Here is a 19,339-nt window from a genome sequence, read left to right as displayed (position 1 = left end):
CCTCATATCCCACTGGAAAAGAGGCCAAGGCAAACCGACTTAATACATCTGTGCTATAGGACACCGTGTACTCCACAATGATCCATTGTGAAGAGGTCTTAGAGAAGTATACTTCTATTTAAAGAGGGCCCTATTTACACCAGCCACTAAACAAATGAGATAAAGTATCAGTCACTGTCCTCTCCTCTTCACAATGCCCTATTGATGGTGTCTCAAGTTTAGTTAAAAACAATGTTATATTTAAAGTTATTCAGTATTCATAAGTTAAACATGTTAGCTACCTCATCAGTTGTAACTTTAAGTCATTCATTCCCTTTGCTTTCTGTGAACATATATCTGATAAAGTTTAATGTTAATTACATGAGGAGAGGAAGCTGATCTGAAGGGAAAAAAAAAAAAAACAGTTGAAAGGTGAACTCAGAAAGCACAGAGGGACAGTTGACATCATGCCACAGACTAAAACCTGTATGACCTCTGTTGCTGGTCTAACAAGGTGGGGGGCAACAAATCTCTAAATGGGAGTATTCAGAGGCCCCATCATCAGTGCCTCCTGCCCAGGCACCTTCTGGAACAAAGCTCCCTGTTCAGTCACCAGACCCAGGAGATGACAGCGAACCACTGTCCGCCGTCCGGCAGTGTCATGGGAGATCTGCTCAGCAGCTCAGGTCAGCCATTTATCACCGTCACTCTTTACCAGCGAGAAATCACAACACTGACAGTATACAGAGCCAAGCCTGTGCCTTATAGTTCCTATTAAAGCAGATTTAAGATAGATGACCAGTACCAGAGATTACAGGACATACTACACAATTAAGAATCATCCACTCTGCTTAGCTGGATTTGTCTAATTAAACATTCTGGAACACCTTTTGTACAGAAATTGCATAAGTATAGGTCAAAGATTTTTTGTTCTGAAACCCAAAACTACCATTTACCTAGAGAACACTGCCACCTTGTGGGCAAACAAGGGTGTTCAGTAATGCAGATTCAGTCATCAACATTCTGCCTGTTACTAAAGGTTTTGTGCCTTTTACAGATGCACTGTGATTTGTAGGCTGAAATGCAGGTGTAAATGAACTTTTCCTTAAATATAAGGTTATTTTTTTTTCATTAATTGAACTTTCTTCACTCTAAAATATGCCAAACAGATTAAACTGACATCAATTATAGGTGTATGTGCTACTTTACTAGTGCTTTTCCCTGTATGTGGCCCCTCAAAGAGTTTGACACCCCTGCTGTAAAGATTTCACCAGATTACGCTGAGATTCCTCATCAACCCTTACCTTTGACTACAGGATATCCACTGTGGAATCATTGATTCCATACAACGCTCATGTACAATAAGGTTTTTTTCTTTTCTTCTAAAAACATGCTTGGGTGCAATAATTTTTCTCCAAACATCTTGCGTCAGCTGGACCCCTGTATCAACTCCTCTGCATCACATCCTACAGATTCTCAACTGGGGGTTCAGATCTGGACACCGGAGGCTGACCCATGTGTGAAAATGAGGTCTCATGCTCCTTCAACCAACCTTTCACAAGCTAGATAAGCCTGAAAACTCTTAGCATTGTCCAGTCTTTGTTCCCTTGCAAACTGATTAAGAAATGAGAATCTACTCAGTGCATGATGTAGTGTAAACATACCAGTTACTACAGTAATTTTTCCAATGGAAGGCTGGTATCTGCCTAGTTAATCCAGGTGAGGCCTTTTTTTGGTCAAGCAACGATATAATGGAGATTCATAATCAAGTTTCCACAAAACACAGTTGTACCACACTGAATTTGCTGTCTTCAAATTCTTGGGTTTAGACAAACTTGGTTGTTTCATAGAATTTCTTGCAGAGCTCTTGTAATTAACTGAATGTAATTTGGTACATAATAAAAATCTGACCAGCTTTGTTACTTAACATGGTTTCAATGAAATGAAAGAGTGATCAAGAAACATTTAAAAATCACCACCTACAAGGTTTTATTTTGTGAAAATCTTGAGATTCTCGGATGGGAAAAAATTAGTTGATGCACTACAAATATTTTATGTTACATAGATTAGAGGGCTTTCATCCTCTGACTCGAACACCAACAGTGTCCAACCAACTGAATATGACATAATGATCACTGCCACATATAACTCAGCCTCAGATCTATCAAAATATGTTTTGCACATTACAGTAAAACTTGGCACCTAAAGCAAACTAAATGACAAAATAAGAACAAAAACATGGATACACGTGTATTTTCTTTACAAAAAGGTAAAATGAAATCATACAAACTGTTTTAAATTTACACAATGTATCTGACAAAGATGAGCGCGTTTTTCACAGCAAACTTGTTTGTCAGACCCGTTCCGTTTCACTCCTTCGGAAAGTAAGATAATGTGAGGGAGAGGTGCAGGTCTGCATTCGGGACATTCAGTACTCACATGTAGCACTTAAGCAGAGAAGGACTAAAGTACCATAGTGGCACAGGAGGGTAAGGTGGAAAGGGTTGAAATAAAGGGCTAAAATGCCCAGTAAAAGTTAAATATATATCAATGATGCTTTCTGGAATGTCCAAAAGCTCTGAAAACTGTTTAAACCAGAGTTCATTCAAAAGTACAAATGACTAAGGATTTAGTCATCAAACTTTATCTTCTTCCCCTGGGGTTTGGCTCCAAATCCACCGCCACCTCTTCCACCTACAATGAGAACAAAAGCATCTTAGTTTACCAGCATTTACAAATGTACAGAATGTTACAAGTAACCTGGAGGCATACATCTGATCCTACAAGCATCTTATGTACTGAAATCAAACCTTAAACGACAACGTGACCTGCTTAGTTTAGATAAAACATCTGGGTCAGCAGCCGATCTGCTCTTACCTCCAAAGCCACCCCGTCCGCCTCCACGGCCGCCGAACCCACCGCGTCCTCCTCTGCCACCACCACCACCACGGCCACCGAACCCACCACGACCTCTGCCGCCACCGCGGCCGCCAAATCCACCGCCGCCTCGGCCCCCACGGAAACCGCCTTCACCCTTTGGCTTGGCATAGTCGAGGGTTACCTTGCTGCCGTCGATCTCTCCATCCTCCATGGCCTCCTTGGCTGCCTTGCAGTCCTCTTCGCTGTCAAAGTCTACAAAGCCGAATCTGAGGGACAAGACAAATGAGTCTTTTACACTCGTCAAAACAATCTACATAATTGTGAACTGATTTTACTAAGCAGAAAGTCATATGATTTTCCCTGTCAGTGATACTGTCTCACATCAGACATGGGCAACTCCCACTAAAGGTAGCTGCCTGTTTAACTGCGACTTTCATCTACTTCTCATGCGAATCCGTATACTGCCATTGATGGACAGAGCGGTGCTCACGAGAAGAACTTATGAGTGTTGACAGACTTACCCTTTCGATGACCCTGTGTCTCTATCTGTAACTATCCTAGCTGCCACAGCACCCTCAAATGATTCCCTCAGAGTCTGGTCTGTTGTGTCCTCAGAGAGACCCCTGACGAAAAGAGTTTTTGTTGGACCTAGAGTGTGAGACACGGAAAGAATCACAGAATGTTATCATGATGACTATCAAGGCAAGTACAGACTGTTAGCCTCAAAGCATAATTGTTGAAGTCACATTTTGGCTAAATTGTGATATCTGCATAACTTTACTCTCCTCGCAGTGCTGCTTCATTTTTCTATCATTGGCTATGACCTAAAAAAAATATGACTTCTGCTACTATGCTACGAGTCTAACAAGATGTTGTTCTGCAGTGGTATGAGCTACAGACATATGCAAAGACCAGATCAGGACTTGACTATCTTTGAAATCGTCACAGAGTTTCAGGAAGTCAATTTTCATCACTTCTGGCCATGTGTTGTAAAAAGTGAGCACAATATGACTGCTGACAGCACATTCCCTGTCAAAAAAAAAAAAAAAAAAAAACCCTGACCAGACAACTGACCAACAACCTTGTACAACTGTTGCAAGATGAGTCATGTCAATTTGGAGCAACACCAGGGACGCAGTTCATTCATTTTAACGAGACCCACCTGAGTTTCCTCTGCCACCGTCCCCTCGGCCACCACCGCTTTGGCTGTACTCCAGTCTGATTGACCGCCCTTCAATTTCTGTGTTGTTCAGGTTTTCCAAGGCTTCCTTAGCATCATCTGTACTCTCAAACTCTACAAAAGCAAACCTAGGAGAGAGAAGCGCAAGACATGAAGCAAAGCTGAACATTACAAATCAAAGAACAAGCTGCTTGAGATATCTTGCAATTTAAAGAGTGTCTTCAAGACATTTATACATGTTGCACAGCAGACATAAGCATCATCCACATGAAAGCAGGGTGAGCCTGTTCTGACTGAGCAGTGGCTCTGCTTCTCGTGCGAATCCATGCATAATCATGGGTTGGATTAAGAGGAGCTCATGAGAAGGTGAAGCAGAGGCATACTAGCAATTTAATCAGTACATAATGCTCAGGTAATTCTTACAAGTATTATATGCTGCATAAATCTCTTACCCTTTAGGTCGGCCATCCCTCTGGGGAATCCTTATAGAAACAGCCTTTTCAAATGTGGACTGAAGGGCGTCCTCTGTGGCACTGAAGGCGAGATTATTCACCACCAGTGTTTTACTGACTGCTCCCGCTGCTGCTACAGGGTGATAAGGAAGACAAAACAGCAAGATGAATAAGGACAGAAGGGCATGTTTCCTCTCAAATGCTGGACTAGATTAATGTTGGGTTAGATCTAAGCCCTGGGCAAAGATTAAGGAAGTTATATGAGCATTGTGTCTAGCCACAATCAAAATGGCTTCCTGTTTTAAATTACGTTTGTAAATTCAGAGCCTTCATGGGAGATACGGCCAACTTGGAACTGTGTTTAATCATTAAAACATCTGACTTCAGAATAACTATTGTTGTAAGTTATTGTTCATGACATGAATGCAGCATCATAATGAATAGTTCATACATACTATTGGCAGGTCTCCATGTTCTGGAGTGTAACAAGCTTCAAGTTGACCACACTTAACATATTCATTAAAAAAGTTCTAATGAACCAAACCTATTACTCTAACCCCACACCTTTACTTATAAAGATTTCAGGTTGTTTACCTGCCACCTTAGCCCCTTTTTGGCTCTTTTCTCCTACAAAGTCGACAATGATGCACCTCCCCTGTACATCAGTTCCCTGGGCCTCTTCCAACATCTTCTCCGCCTCAGCTTCAGTTTTGAACTCTATGTAAGCAATACTGTAAGGAGGAAAGAAAATTAACTTCTGGGAAAGACTCACAAGCACGTTAAAAACAGTTGTATAAAGATCATCATTGAGAATATCAGAACAAAAAAAGTCAAGTACCACTTAGACCATCATATCCATAAAGTCAGTTTTCTACAAAGATGTCTTATTACTTATGGTCTGTCAGCTGGGGCAACAAAAAAGGTGGTTTTTCTTACCCTCTGTTTGATCCATTCTGGCCTGCAGGTAACCTGACATCTACAGCATGTTCAAATACTTCTTTGAGATCATCAACCGTTGCAGAAAATGGAAGGTTTTTCACAAACAGGGTCCGTGCATCCCTCTCTGTGGGACAAACGTCAACATTAGCTCACCTGATACATTAGGACTTGACTTTTACTTTCACTTATTCCCCCAAATTTGCACACATGCACAACGACCCTGGCTAAACCAGCTGTTACCTTTCTTGCCCTCTTGTGAGTTCTCCTTGCTGCGGGCTTTCTCCAGCTTCACTTCCTGACCCATGACCTTCTTGCCATTTAGCTCCAGTGCCTTCTGCATGTCATCTTCTGATGAAAATTCCACATAGCCAAATCTCCTGTTGAGGCAAGCAAAAATGACAAATATTATGAGAAAAAGTTCCCCAAAAATTTGCTCATGCGAGTCATTAAATCAGTACAACTGCTGTCCAGCCCAACAACATTAAACTTACTTTAAATCTGGAACCACCAAACATGTGTAACATTAATCCACACTTAGAATGGCTGACAAAAGATGCAGTTAACCCACTGTTACAAGTCTATTTTTTTCTTCTGCAATGTTAGTTTGTCACTGAGACAGGAGTAAAGATCTTTCCATCCCATCTTGTCTTAAAGGGTAAAACACAGACAAATAACCTCAATAGGATCAAACAGTACTAACCTTGTATTAAAATAGACTATATAAACTTACTTGGAAGCACCTAACCGGACATCTGCAACTTCAAGGCTGTTCTTTGAGAAGAATTTCCTTAGAGATGATTTGATTTCATCGAAGTCCTTGTTAGAGTTCAAGTTTCCAATAAATATAGAAAATCCTGAGAAGGATACAGAATAAACTCAATAGGCTTTTCTTATATTTAACATTAGACAAGCAATTATGTCTTCACACATTACTCAGAATAATAAAGGTGACATCACACATCAGTATTAAGTCCCTTGTTGATCATCACAATGCAATAATTAAATGAATAATTGGGTTAATGCATTTATTCATACCTTCACCATCTGACTTGGCCTTCTTGGCAGGTGGTGTGTCCTTCTTGGTCTCTGCCTTCCTTTTACCAGGGGTCACTGGAACATCTGTTGACAAATAATGTGACGCATTAAAAATCACAGACACCATCCAGCTAAAAGGTAAAGCTGAGAGGAACGTGCATGAAAAATCGACAAGTACTGTCAACTTTTTTCCAAAAGTTGTAAAATTTTTATTTGAGGTCAGGGGAGATTTAGGTTTTACTTAACAGTCACAGAACTAATGTTCACCATTTCTGTCTAATGCTGCATATTAGTCTGAAAAGTATGTCTTTTTGAAATTAAATGGTATACCGATATACACTGTTACATTGCAACAGTGTCACTCTAAATGTGTAACTATGCTTTTTAAGTGTAACCAAGGAAAAGGGAGATGAAAAGTATACTTTAAATTGTAATAACCATCTTTTCACACTTCACATATGCACATTATAACATATGCTGACGTAAGCAAATCACTACATGTCATAAATTTTCATGTTTCCTTGAGATCTGTTTTTTTTTTTTCCAGCTACTAGTGCATGATTATTTAGTTTACTTTAGTTGCATATTCAAAATAAACTCAACGCAAGTAACACTTGGGTGGAAACTGGACGTTTGAAGTGAAGCCAGAATCAAGAAGTTTCACTGTTACAGTGTAACCAACAATTAAATCACATTTACAGTGAATTATGGTTGCGGAATTACGATTGTGATATTGACCAGTATTTCGTTACTATAATTTTGATTTGGGTGGAACTCTTGTTAACGATGAGAAGATGAACTGGCTGATCAACCCAAACTGACTCAATTATTCGACTTCAAAGAGTAACTACAAATGCATCTGCCTAGTGTGTACATACAACAGTGAATTTCTTCATTCTGCATCCTTCTTGTAAATGCTCAAAATATCCTGTCTTTTAAATACAAAATGAGTTTTCCAAATGTTCCTGTTTAAAAGCAATTTGAAATATTTTCACGTCTTGTGTATGAACACACAGTTCTATCAGTTGCAGACATATCTGCTGTCAGTTCCTTCAACCACTTAATTCAAAAAGGCAGTGATGTGATATTTACACCTTTTCATGTCCTTTAACACTCTTACTACATTATGCTTATTTCCTCCCAGCTGGGACATAAACTTATACACCTTAAACTTAAAATTAGAGTATTTTTATATTGGTGTGTTCCTACATGTTTCAAAGTGTGAACTGCAAACTCACCGGCCTCTTCCTCCTCTTCATCATCATCATCATCTTCGTCATCATCATCGTCGTCGTCATCCTCCTCCTCCTCCGACTCCTCCTTGGCCTTTACCATGCCTGCCTTCTTTGCCTTTGCTGCAGCTGGGGCTGGAGTGGTATCCATCTCCTCCTCAGAGTCTGAGACAAATGTTCAGATATTAATAGACGATCTGACCTATTCAAATTCACTGAGCATCCGTCATTGACCCACATCAGATACTGAAAAAGTAACATCATACACTCAGTATTAAGTCCCTTATTGATCATCACATGACCTTTGATGGTTTTCGCAAGAAAAAATAAAAAGGCTCATCTCACCATCTTCATCGTCATCATCATCTTCAGATGACTCTTCTTTAGCAGGTTTGGCTTTTGCTGGGGGCTTAGCAGCTGGTTTTGCAGCAGGAGCAGCCTTTTTGGGTGGTGGGGCCTCTTCTTCTGAATCATCATCGTCGTCATCATCATCATCATCGTCATCTTCATCTGAGGACTCTTCTTTAGCAGGTGGAGCCTTCACTGGGGGTTTGGCAGCAGGTTTAGCTGCTTTCTTAGGTGGTGGGGCTTCTTCCTCTGACTCATCATCTGATTACAATTTACAAATAAAATTACAACACCTGAACAAACATGTACACTATTTTAAGTGGAGAGACAAAAAAGCTTAGAATGTAACAGTGATTGAGGATAGAACCGGCAGACGATAAAACACACCGGTACCGAAGACATAGCACTGCATTTACTTTTCCTCCGTACATAACACACAAGAGTACTACACAACTACATGTATGCCAAGAAATGGAGGGTGTCTACTTCTCACAATAAAAGCAGCTGGAATTATTTCATCCAACATGTCAAAATCTGTGCTGTTTTTTCATGTCCTACCATCATCATCATCGTCGTCATCATCCGACTCTTCAGCCTTTGCTGGAGCAGCCTTGACTGGTGTGGGCTTAACTGGTTTTGCAGGGGTCTTCTTTGGTGGTGGGGCTTCCTCTTCAGACTCTTCTATAGATGCATGAAACTTAATCGTTATACACTGAATAAATTTTACTTGGCTATCAATGTGAATATATTTTTAACATGTTTGTAAAATAACATGGAGCTCAACTTTGTGGACTGACACTGCTTCGCATTAACAAAAGGGCAGACAGAGCCTTTAACAGTGAATGCAGGATTACTGGGTAAGCATCTCTGAATGTCAATATGACTACTTCAATAATTCGTACGGCCAGGTGAAGTGATGATTTCTATAAAAAAAAAACACGCTATGCAAAACAGCTTGGGTTACAAGTGAAAAGTACTCAAACTGATGAACTAACTCCCAATTTCCATATCCAAGTACCTTTCCAAACTCAAGCTTGTTGATTCACAAAGAGGACTGCTTAAATATCCTATTAATTTTTCTTATACAATTTTTTTTTTTTAAATTACATATTTTTGTTAGTACCTTTGAGTCATGATGAAGCTGCTTCCTTGATCAAAACCTAATATATTTAACCAGACCAGGAGAGTTGCATTGCTATCTCTCATATAGGTACTTTCCATTACATTTCATGATGTGAAACCTATTAGAGAACCACAAGACATGCAGCAACTTCCACTAAGGTGTGACTAGTTTTTTCAAATTCTTAAATTCAGTCAACTTTAAGGTGTTTTACTTACCAGAATCATCCTCGTCGTCATCATCTGAACTTTCTGCTTTTTTGGCAGCAGTGCCATTTTTAACAGCTGGTGTAGCAACTTTTTTCACCACTTTAGGTGGAGGAGTCTGCAATTAAAAATAAAAATGACTTACTCTATCCACAGTTAGACAGGGAACTACTTAAAAATCTAGAGAAACTTTTATGTACCTCCTCTTCATCACTGCTGTCCTCTTCACTGGATTCCTCCTCCACTTCTTTAGGTGGTGGAGGGGCCTTTTTCTTCTGAGTCGCTGGTTTATTTGCTGCCTGCATGAAAAGTAATGCAAAAGCAATAAAAATCAATTTTATGAACTTCACTGTAAAAACTTAGACCAGAAGATCGGCTGTCAAATGAAATTAAGAACGTAGATGCAGTACCTCAGGTTTCCTCACACCAACTCTATGCTAACGCGACAACATGTGGTGAACTAATCATCTAATCCATAAGACACACATTTGTCCCAAAACCATTGGTTCCAACGTTTAATAACATGTTAACTACGTAGACACGAGATCCATGTTAAACGAAAAACATGTGAAGTCGGCGGGTCGTTTTCTCGTGAGTGTTTTTACCTCGTGTGTCACAGAGCAGGCGCAAGACCCACGTGGAGCAATGGAGGTCGGGTTGCTAGCATGTGGGCTACTTAACCATTTGCAGTCATGCAACTATGCTAACTAACGAAATTGATAAATTAGGACGGGTGCTGGAAATAACTCAACAAGGGGCACTTATATTTTTATTTCCAAGTCTCCGAGACAAATAATTTATTATACCAATTTTCCCCACCCATTCATGGAAAAACAGTCCACAAAGCTGCAGCTTTCCATTCGTTCAGTATCGTGCTAATGCTAACGAGTCAACCAGCTAATTGTTTGCCAGCACGCTATTAAAATCCACCACTGCAATTATTTCAGGGATACTGCTGTCTAAAGTCGTCAGACTCGCGGTAACGTGTAATCTAATTCATCGTCATGTAGCTTAAACTCCATTTTTTAAATCGCGAACGCGCACGAATGCCATCTTGAGTAGTTAGCAGAGTAGGCCTGAAAACCAACAGCAACGACCAAACATGGCTGATCCAGACCGAAACGACATATTAACGTGCAATAAAACCAAGCCTCTTCTGCCGGGTAAGCATGCACAGAAACAGACTAATATATTAAGCACAACATAGTGCTGAAGATCATCAGCAGACATTTTGTTCCAGCGTCAGGTTTCCGTGTCTCGCGCAGAAACGCAGATTAAGGCCTCACACATAAACACAGTCTCCTAGGAATTACAACCGCACACGTCGTCTATGTACGTGAACGAAGCGTGGTCTTACCTTCGCTAACTTCACCATGGTGCTGTTGTGTGTTTCAGAGAAACACGAGGTACTGGACGTTTGAAACAAGTAGTGGAATAGCTAACGCATGCACGTGGCTCAACCTAGTCAGTTGGACAGGAAAGACAGACGGTATGAACACGAGCTCGATACTTTCCTGATCTGCGCGTTCACGATGATCCGCCCACATGACCGTGTCCACCAATCACGGCCCAGGTCATTTGCATCGTGTCCGCGCCTCGCCTACGTAGCAGGCAGCGTGGAATTTATTACTACACAGAAACAAATAAATTCTGTTAACTTTACAAACGGATAATTGTACTCCGATTAACAAAGATGACATTTAAAATGGGCTGTAAAAAAGCGAGTAGGTCTATATGTAAACAGCTATATGTTCAAAATAACGAACAGAGGTTATTTCATAGGTCATATTGTAACGCTCAGGTAAAACTAAGACATTATTCTGAATTTCACACAATTGTTAACAAAGTAACACGTGTCATCCTGTGTTACGCTGTGCAGTACAATGTGTCTTCCTGTTCGTGCATGGAGGGAGGGCACAGCTGTTTATACAAACCACGTGGTCTGAGCCAGCTGCCATAAGTCGTCAGCTACACGAGGCTCATGTGAATGGATTATTATAGACCAGGGGTTCTCAAAGTGGGGTACGTGGAAGAAGCCCAGGGGCTTATTTTTATGGAAAAATACATTAAATAAGTCCTCATTTACTGAATACAAAATAAATAATGAAAATTAAAGCTGAAATATAAAACACAATAAATATATTCATATAATAAAATTGACACTCCTGACCTAATTTCATTTCAGTATTTTTTATTTTTTATATTATTATTATTATTATTATTATTATTATTATTATTATTTTATTATCATTATTATTATTGTCTGTCATCTTGTTTAAGCTTTGGTAACATTCTAAGAACATTTCTATTTTATATTATTCAAGATTAGTTTATTTGAGTAGTTAAGTAATTATTTTTTTTGTTGATGAAAGGTTCATTTATTCATTCATGACCATTTAATTTATTTTTCTTAGCAATGAAAGAGGGCACTTTTCAGTTTATATTTTGCACAAAATTTGCTTATAAAGAGTTGTTATTTTAATTATATTACAGTTAAATATATGTGGTTTGTTTACAAAGTTTTGAAAATAAAAACAGACACCTTTGGCACAGGATCAAATTTTGCCTCATTGGTTCAATCAAAATTGCTGAAGTGAGAGTTGGGGGTACTTGGCAAAAAATATATACTTCAGGGGGTACTGCACTGTAACAAGTTTGATAAGCATACTAGACTATACATTAACACAATAAAAGATGGGTAGAACTTAAACATACACACACCCATAGGTAAAAAAAAAAGGGTCTAGTGTCGTTATTAGACAGCAACTGTGACTAATGGTTAAAACTAATTAAGTGCAACTTAAATGACACATAACACGATTACTAATACTTTATTGTATGATACGCTATCATCACTTTATTTATCTGACAGAAGATACAAATTGTATGCATAGACTATGAAATATTGTGTAAAGCTTGGTCATAGACAAAGTTCTGTGTGTGATATAATGCAGTGTCTTCTGTGTATGAGTAGAACTTCAATATTTAACCTGAACATTTATCAGAAACATTTGTATTTGTATTTCATGTCTTTATAAATAAATGACATTGCTGCTTTTCCTGTCAGTCGTTTTGAGATTATATAGGTTTATGCTGTGAAATGTGAAATCACCCTGAAAAAGTATCAAATGGGTAGAATATTGTTATGATCTATCTATCTATCTATCTATCTATCTATCTATCTATCTATCTATCTATCTATCTATCTATCTATCTATCTATCTATCTATCTATCTATCTATCTATCTATCTATCTATCTATCTATCTATCTATCTATCATTATCCAAGGATCAGTCATGTTTTTCCCTGGGGAACTGCATATTTGAGTAATTAACACTCAACACCACACAGAGGCAGCATTGCATTTTATAATCCCTGTTTTGCATTTCACGGCACGGTGGCAGCACCATATACTCATCATTTTATGAGATCTCACTGTCAGTACCTGCAGTGTCATTACCCATTATTATTTTTGTACACTTTGTTCACACTATCTAGCATGTGAAAAGCTATGTTTGTTTTTTTCAGTATTGGTCTTTATGTGTTTATCGTTCGTCATCTCTTCCTCTGTCTTCTCTATGTGTATAAACATTACCTGAGACTTGATTTAAGTAACTATGGTTGACTTCAGAGGCTAGATTTTCAACTGGAAATCCTATTGTAGCAAAAATTTCCCTGAATGTTAAATTTATTAATGTAATTGTGCAAAAAAGTTTAAGTTATGATTTCTAGTAGTGAGAATCCACATCATTTATGCTGGTTTCACTTCAGTTCTTTAAAGGTTTGGGGGTATTGAATTGTATTGCTCCTGACAATTAAAAATACAGGATAGTTTGTTAGAATGAAAGAGATAAATAAGTAGAATATACCAGTTGATGGAAGGACTTATTATAGGTCAATAGATGATTTGAAACCGTTTGGGATAGTATCAGGTTTCACCGTTTAGGCTGTTAATTCAGGGTTACATACAAAGTGTTTTTTTTTGTTTTTGTTTTTTTAATCATTGTATGTACCATTGTTGTACCTAGATTACAAGGCAATCCCACTTTAAATTTCACCATAATAAAGCTCACAATATGGGAGACAATGGCAGACACAATCACAATCAGTGATGATTTAGTTTTATGGAGTACATTTTTAAAGAACTCCTCACTTTTTGTTAGTTTACTAACCATATTTGATGGATGTGATCATTTTTTCTACTCCTTTTACAGGTTGGAAGAAGATTTTAGAGACTAAATGTTGATTATTATTCGTGCTGAGGGATGTCTTTTGTTGTGTTTTTGTTGTATTTTAGTGTAATTGCAGCACCAAGTACCACTGCAGGCACAGTTCAGCAAAAACATTATGTTGATAGATAGATATTTTTATTCTTTCTTTTGTTTTTCAGTCAGAAGTTTGCTTTTCGACGTTGATCTAGTGAAATGTCCTTTATACGGAATTACATCATTAACAAAACCTGTCGTACCATGTAAGAGTATTTTGCTTTATGTTTTATAACACAAGGGGAAAACAATCACTTAAGTCACTCAACATTTAGAGATGTAACATTTTCCAGACTCCTTATTTGTGTTGCTCATTGAATGTGTGCAACAAGTGGCTTCACTTATTTCCATACGTTTATGCTGCCCTCTAGTGTCAGAGTATAATATTGCAAGTAATTGATGCAGAAAGCACGATTTTTGTGGCATCAGTTTGCTTAGATCTAAAAAAAAAAACAAACTCTGATGATAAATATGTAATCGAAAAATTGTCATTTAACTCTTGAGATACACATTCCAATATAACTTATACTTGCCAATTAGGTCGACATAGAAGAGCTTCATAATATTAAAATGTGAGAATAAATCCGTTACATCCAAGGGCTTTTCTTAACTTTCAATATCTTTCAGCTAATTATACTATGAGACTGTGGAACAACCTCCTTCCATGAGTTCATCTTACTAATTCATTATCATGTTTCCCTCTATAAACAGATTTTATTGACTTGCCTTTATACTTTTCCATCTTTTAGTCTTGAGTTGCTTGTTTTTTCCTGTAAACATCTGACATTTTTATGTTGTTGTGTAGTCCAATATTTCATGCATTTTACTTGGGAAACTGTGCTCTTAGAAGCTTTTTAGTGCCACATACAGTAGGTAATAATATTTTACTGCCTTTATCATAAAACTTGAAAAGACTCAATAGGTTGGACAAGCCTCAGGTGGTTGTTTACTCCAGGCAGATTTGTTCCAGCAACAACTGAGAAACTTTCAGGAATCTCAGGACAAAGAAGCCCTTAATGAGAATCAACCTGAAAAAGCAACTTTTTTTTTTTTTTAACCAGGAAACCAGACAGTGTTACGTATGAGTAAAACATCATCACAGAAACAAAAAGAAAACCTGAGAGGAAACATGTAAGTGCACATGGAATGTTCTTTTTTTATCATTTTTGAAAACATTTACAACTATTTGAGACAAAAGAAAAAAGTTACAAACAGAATTGACCTGCAGTTTGCATCCATTTTCAAAATGTTACATAAATAAAACTCATATTTATAAATATCTCTTTTTATAAACATATAAATAGTTTTTTAAACATAAATACATTTATGCAGGGGAAGATGAAGTACATGAATGTACAGCAGCAGCAGCAGCAGCAACAATATACAGCTTTGCGGTTTGTAGTTTTTACACCATTGTCCGCTATCTTGTAGGATGCATCTGTATTTGTATCTGTTGACCATTTGAATGGTATACATATATGCATATATGTATATACTGTATACCTGCATATTTATTATATATATATTTATATGAGGGTTTTGTAGCATTGTCATCTCAGTCTTTGTTTATGCTGGTCATGGTGACTTTCGTACCGAAAATCTGTCACATGGTGAGTTTTTCTTTTTCCCCCTCAGGTGAGAACAAACTGAACCTTTGTTGTCCAAACCCATCGTCCAGAATTCTAGAAAAAGAGAGAATACAAGAAAAATTAGCCCAAACTTTCACTGAAACTCATTAACACAAATGTAATTATTTGGTATCAGATATCAGAATCATCACTCATTCTGTAATATCCCTACAACGACCAGTCATTTTTATGTGATCCTTCAAATGATTTGTAAGTTTTATGCTCAGTTAAACCTTTAGACTGACTCCATACTAACTCATAACTATCACCTCTGAAATACATGTCTGACACTGACTTAGAATACTGAAGCCCAAAAGAGGAAAGAGGTGTGTCGGTGATGAAAAACATACTAACTCACTGAGTTAGTCACAAAAATCACACTCCCCCTTCAAGATTTCACAGTTTGCCACAACCACATACAGGCCTCGGGACTAATTGTGCGTCACCTAGCTTCCTCAGTACTTCATTCATTACCACAGCCCCCTTGTTGTTTTTGTTAAAATCACTTTGCTAAAGGGAATGGGTTTCCCAGAAAGATCACTGCCACCACAGGGGGGCTGCTTTTGATTGTCTACGTCTGCATCTGCATTTCCTTCCGACACCAACTTCTTTTTTTTTTTTCCCCTTTAATCTAATATATCCTGCTTGTTCTTGGATGAAGCAGATGGGATCATTGCATACATATTAAGTAGACTGTTTCTCATACAGTTTCTGTCAGTTTAAGAGGCCTCTCTTTCTACTTGGTTCCTGTTAGAGGATGATTATTGAAGTAGCGCTTGAGGTTTAATGGTATCACTTGTCAGAAATAACAACTTCTGTGGCACTGAAGCAAAACATCATCTTTTGCATCAACATTTCTGGTAATCAGGCGTGACAGTATGATGTGGTGTCAAAGTTAATGCGCTTAATTCTTTATCTACTGACCTAGAATATGAATTTATCACATACAACCATACAATGCCTGTCCTCTAAACTTAATATTCTGCTTCAGTCCTACTTTTTATTCTAGCCTGGCTCAACATTTCGATGCAAAGCAGTATCCTGAGACGACCGTCAAGAAAAATAACAACCTGACTTTGTATCTTTTCTATATTTTTGTTCTTTGTTTCAGTTTTGCTTTTATTTCTCTCCATCCTTCCCACCCTTCCTCTCTCACACTTCCTTCCTTTCTTGTGTTCTGGGGCTACTGTATAGACTAGACTTGTAAAGAATCTGTGATGAAATAGAAACCATCCTCTCTTTCTGCCCTTTTCTTACACTTTGTTCTTGCATATCATGTCATTTCAGCTTAAACGGACACACCACTGCAACAGGCTGAAAATAAGAGTTTGTTTTCCTCTTTCATACTGCATTTATTTGCCTTTTTATTGTGACCTTGCCACTGTGAATCCTCTCCTTGATAGACAACAGTTTGAGCCCCTACTAACCTTTTTCTTTCTTGAGCATCCCCCTCCTTTCCCTTTTCCTTGTCTTCCACACATCCAGTCTTTCCTTACTGCACATACTGTCTCCTGCTGCTTTAGTAAACATGCTTCTAGTGGACAAATGAGGATCTCTGATATGGCAGAGCACTCACCATCACAGCGCTGATCCAAATCCCTAGCATCCCATCCCACTGATGGTTCCTATTCTGTCCATCTTGTGACCGAAGCAGCCACTCCTCGACGTGGAACCCGCTTTCTTGCTTCCCGTTTTGTGTCTCCTCGGTGCGGGCTGGTCGTTAAGGAGACGAGCCCACATCCCTCTGGCGCGGGTGTCCATGCGTAAATCTCGCAGTAACCGTATCCGAGAGCGCACAGCGTCTAGTCGCCTCTCCCTCTCCTCCGACTCCAGAAACTCCGCCAGCTCCTCGCCCAGCAAACTTCTAAGAGACTAGAAACAAAAATTGAGGAAAAAAAAAATCAATAATGAACTGATGTTGGTCTTATTACAAAAGCGCAGCAGCAACAACTAATGTGTTTTGTAAAGAGTTTCATCACAATCCAGTCTCGCTGTTGGAGCATCTGTCAGCACAAAGTTGTGGGGAAAAAACCCCTGAAACTTGCTGTAAATTTGGGTATTTTCAAAACCCCTTTAATTGAAAAGAAAGAACAAATAAATAAGTAAATGTACTGTAACATAATGTGAGATTACGCACGGCTGTGAGGGGAAACTGAGATGAGCAGTGACTTTTGTTATGACCAAAATCCAGTGATATGATTCATCATTAAGAGAAATAGTTCTTTTTACTTAATCTCTTGTCAGGTTTCTGTAGATCACTTTAGATTGTCGTCATTTAACTCAGAAGTCGCTCTCCTGCAGTGAGGAGGCACACGGCAGGTGTTTGTAGCCCGCTCCTCCGGTCTGAACGCAGACACTGGCATCAATTTACAAACATCCTAAACTCTGACTGATAATGAACTAAAAGTCATATTCTAAGACACTGTCTCTTAAAAGACTAGATATCATGTAGTGAAAATTCTGTGCGTAATTCATGCGTAATTACACTTTTACGCACGGGATTATTTCAATTTTGGAAATTTCACTGGGAAACAATGGGCAAATGTTTTTATGTTTAAACTCTATACAGTCTTTTCTCGAGGTAGATGCACTTGTTTAATGTTGTTTTTCCCTCGGTTACAGCAACTTAAAGAAAAAAACAAAAACCGAATACTTAAAATCAGGGAGTTGGTAAAAGTTTTGTCCCTACATAATTGCCAACCTGAACTCATCGCGTAATATGTGTAAAACAAAACAGTCTAGGCCACAGAACAGCTGTTCACTCCTGAAAATTCCACAGCTAATATCTGTTCTGAGAATATATAATATACTGTAAGTGGCTTCTTCTTACCTTTTGCTGCGCTTGAGATAAAGGTTTTGCTCCAATCCTTACTGAAAGCAGGGTGACTATAAGTCCACAAGCTACCAAGTACGACAAGTTCATTTTGACAAGTCTTGTATTCTTAAAAGGATTCCTATGCGCTGAAGTTCAGAAAGAAGGACGGCAGTAGCAGCCAATCAGCTGTTCAACACAAGAGGCTTCAGTCCGTCCTGTACACTCCAAAGCTCCCAAAGTGCTCCTCTAACTCAGTGTATTAGTCCTCACCGCTTTATAGCACAGCCCGTGATGATGTCATGACAACCTGCGTGTATGGTCTGCCTCCTTCCTCCAGCTCTATGTTCTCCCCACCTGCCTCTGAGCACGTCACGTCAGGGATTAATTGAATAATACAAGCTCTAGTCTTTGGGGTTTTGGAGGAAATGAGATAGGCTATGAGCTATCAGAATGCCCTGTTTTGTTTTGTTTTTTTTTAACTTCAGACCTCTGGCTGAGACGCATCAGCTGAAACTAAAGGTGCTTTCAAAGGGTGTGTGTTCAAGAGCTGAAGAGCGACCTTGGCAGAGGAATGACTTCAGAGATGCCAGCTGCCTGCTCTGCGAAACATCTTAGCAAATCATTTAGTATTCTACTGCGCCAGTGTGAATAATATTATTACTCTATAAATTTATATAACCTAAGTAATAATTTTTATTCACAGCGAGTGAATATTCAAAATCTGTTGGTGAAATTTAAGAAAAGAAGTTATTCTCATTATGGTTGAAGGGATTCTTTAGGATTAAGGACCATTTTGTTGATCTCAGCACTTTATTAACAACCCAAGTGGTCTTTATTTCATTGGAATGCTTTTATTATCTGACAGAAAAGATTTAAAATGCAAGTGAATGAAGATAAGTGTACCATAGAGTCTAGATACCCTGTAAAAGAAAGCAGACAGGTCTGTTTTGACACATATCCATTTGTGTTATGGCTCTACATAGAATCTCACAGCCAAAAACTATTCATGCTTTATATGACAATGTTAAGATAGAATACAGATACATCTATGGTTCTCAAAAATATTCTATGAAAACTCAACTGAAGAGCCATGAATGTACAGTATGGAATCATTTTAGGCTATAATATTGAATATTTTGTTCTCAGAGAAAGATACTGTATTGCAAACATAATTTATGACTAAATAGTGCTTCTAAGTTGATGGATAAAAAAAGGGACACATGGGATATCTGATCTTCTTAGTGGCTATTTCCATTAAA

General features: G+C 38.4%; 2 protein-coding genes and 4 non-coding genes across 8 annotated transcripts; all 6 read right to left on the bottom strand.

The window, feature by feature from the left end:
* Nucleotides 1-1,939: 1,939 nt before the first annotated feature.
* ncl (nucleolin) lies at nucleotides 1,940-10,896 on the bottom strand. 3 transcript variants are annotated; one of them, XM_030131489.1, is made up of 16 exons: nucleotides 10,729-10,896; nucleotides 9,572-9,670; nucleotides 9,384-9,489; nucleotides 8,604-8,726; nucleotides 8,043-8,306; nucleotides 7,704-7,862; nucleotides 6,466-6,549; nucleotides 6,161-6,284; nucleotides 5,671-5,807; nucleotides 5,428-5,554; nucleotides 5,086-5,222; nucleotides 4,492-4,630; nucleotides 4,022-4,167; nucleotides 3,381-3,507; nucleotides 2,857-3,125; nucleotides 1,940-2,673 (listed from the first exon to the last, which is right to left on the bottom strand). In XM_030131489.1, the coding sequence occupies exons 1-16, from the start codon at nucleotides 10,744-10,746 to the stop codon at nucleotides 2,609-2,611; spliced, it is 2,124 nt and encodes a 707-aa protein (XP_029987349.1). In that variant the 5' UTR covers nucleotides 10,747-10,896; the 3' UTR covers nucleotides 1,940-2,608. The 3 variants fall into 3 exon arrangements, with proteins under 3 accessions (XP_029987349.1, XP_029987350.1, XP_029987351.1); XM_030131490.1 differs by having other exon boundaries at nucleotides 8,043-8,303; XM_030131491.1 differs by having other exon boundaries at nucleotides 4,492-4,624; nucleotides 10,729-10,895.
* LOC115418725 (small nucleolar RNA SNORA75) lies at nucleotides 3,230-3,357 on the bottom strand. The gene has a single exon (XR_003935348.1). It is a non-coding gene; the product is annotated as a small nucleolar RNA SNORA75 (small nucleolar RNA).
* On the bottom strand, nucleotides 4,274-4,407 carry LOC115418724 (small nucleolar RNA SNORA75). The gene has a single exon (XR_003935347.1). It is a non-coding gene; the product is annotated as a small nucleolar RNA SNORA75 (small nucleolar RNA).
* On the bottom strand, nucleotides 6,357-6,425 carry LOC115418727 (small nucleolar RNA SNORD82). The gene has a single exon (XR_003935350.1). It is a non-coding gene; the product is annotated as a small nucleolar RNA SNORD82 (small nucleolar RNA).
* On the bottom strand, nucleotides 8,386-8,523 carry LOC115418728 (small nucleolar RNA SNORA57). The gene has a single exon (XR_003935351.1). It is a non-coding gene; the product is annotated as a small nucleolar RNA SNORA57 (small nucleolar RNA).
* A 4,367-nt stretch (nucleotides 10,897-15,263) lies between the features above and the next one.
* Nucleotides 15,264-18,319, bottom strand: nppc (natriuretic peptide C). Its single transcript, XM_030131495.1, has 3 exons — nucleotides 18,096-18,319; nucleotides 16,842-17,137; nucleotides 15,264-15,319 (listed from the first exon to the last, which is right to left on the bottom strand). The coding sequence occupies exons 1-2, from the start codon at nucleotides 18,186-18,188 to the stop codon at nucleotides 16,865-16,867; spliced, it is 366 nt and encodes a 121-aa protein (XP_029987355.1). The 5' UTR covers nucleotides 18,189-18,319; the 3' UTR covers nucleotides 15,264-15,319; nucleotides 16,842-16,864.
* Between the last annotated feature and the right edge of the window lie 1,020 nt (nucleotides 18,320-19,339).

Source organism: Sphaeramia orbicularis, chromosome 4 (assembly GCF_902148855.1).
Source record: "Sphaeramia orbicularis chromosome 4, fSphaOr1.1, whole genome shotgun sequence".
Taxonomy (NCBI): domain Eukaryota; kingdom Metazoa; phylum Chordata; class Actinopteri; order Kurtiformes; family Apogonidae; genus Sphaeramia; species Sphaeramia orbicularis.
Note: the sequence above shows the minus strand (reverse complement) of the source record. Positions and strands in the feature narration are given on the sequence as shown.